Raw genomic sequence first — 531 nt, 5'->3', positions numbered from 1 at the left:
ACGTAGATGAACGGAATGATAAATAGACAGGGAAGGACTGACTGCCAGCTGTAGATATCGATACACATATATTCAATAAAGTTGATGGTAATAACATTTTCAGGAAATATTTAAAATCTTATCATTTCTTCATTAGGCGAAATTTTATTCAGGACTCCTGTGAAAACGGAAATTCGGCTTGAAAAGACTAGTGTTACAAAGCAATCGTCACTGTCCGAGTGTCATGAGCTGGAGGTTTTTACCAGAAGCCGTGACCGAAACTCCCAAAGCCTCTTCCGAAGCCTCCGTAACCCCCATAACCTCTTCCGAAGCCTCCGTAACCCCCATAACCTCTTCCGAAGCCTCTAAATCCAAAGTGAGGATCGGCCTCAGCGTCAGCTTTAGGAACAGCGTCGGGGACAGCTTCAGCGTCGGCGTCAGCTAAGGCGTAAGGCTCAGGCATGGCGCTGGCCCAGCCCACCAGGCAGGAAGCGACCACAGCAAGGGCCACAATCATCGACAGCTGTAGTCGTGAAATAATTATGCGATTTA

The 531-nt window shown here is 47.3% G+C and overlaps 1 protein-coding gene across 1 annotated transcript in view; it reads right to left on the bottom strand.

Moving 5' to 3' along the window:
- Positions 1 to 123: 123 nt before the first annotated feature.
- LOC119591680 (claw keratin-like) overlaps positions 124 to 531 on the bottom strand; it is a 1,438-nt gene continuing 1,030 nt past the window's right edge. The window contains exon 2 of the mRNA XM_037940430.1: positions 124 to 502. Coding sequence (XP_037796358.1) covers positions 239 to 502 — 264 coding nt within the window. The 3' untranslated portion in view covers positions 124 to 238. The remainder of the gene's footprint in view (positions 503 to 531) is intronic.

This window comes from Penaeus monodon, chromosome 29 (assembly GCF_015228065.2).
Source record: "Penaeus monodon isolate SGIC_2016 chromosome 29, NSTDA_Pmon_1, whole genome shotgun sequence".
Taxonomy (NCBI): Eukaryota; Metazoa; Arthropoda; class Malacostraca; order Decapoda; family Penaeidae; genus Penaeus; species Penaeus monodon.
Note: the sequence above shows the minus strand (reverse complement) of the source record. Positions and strands in the feature narration are given on the sequence as shown.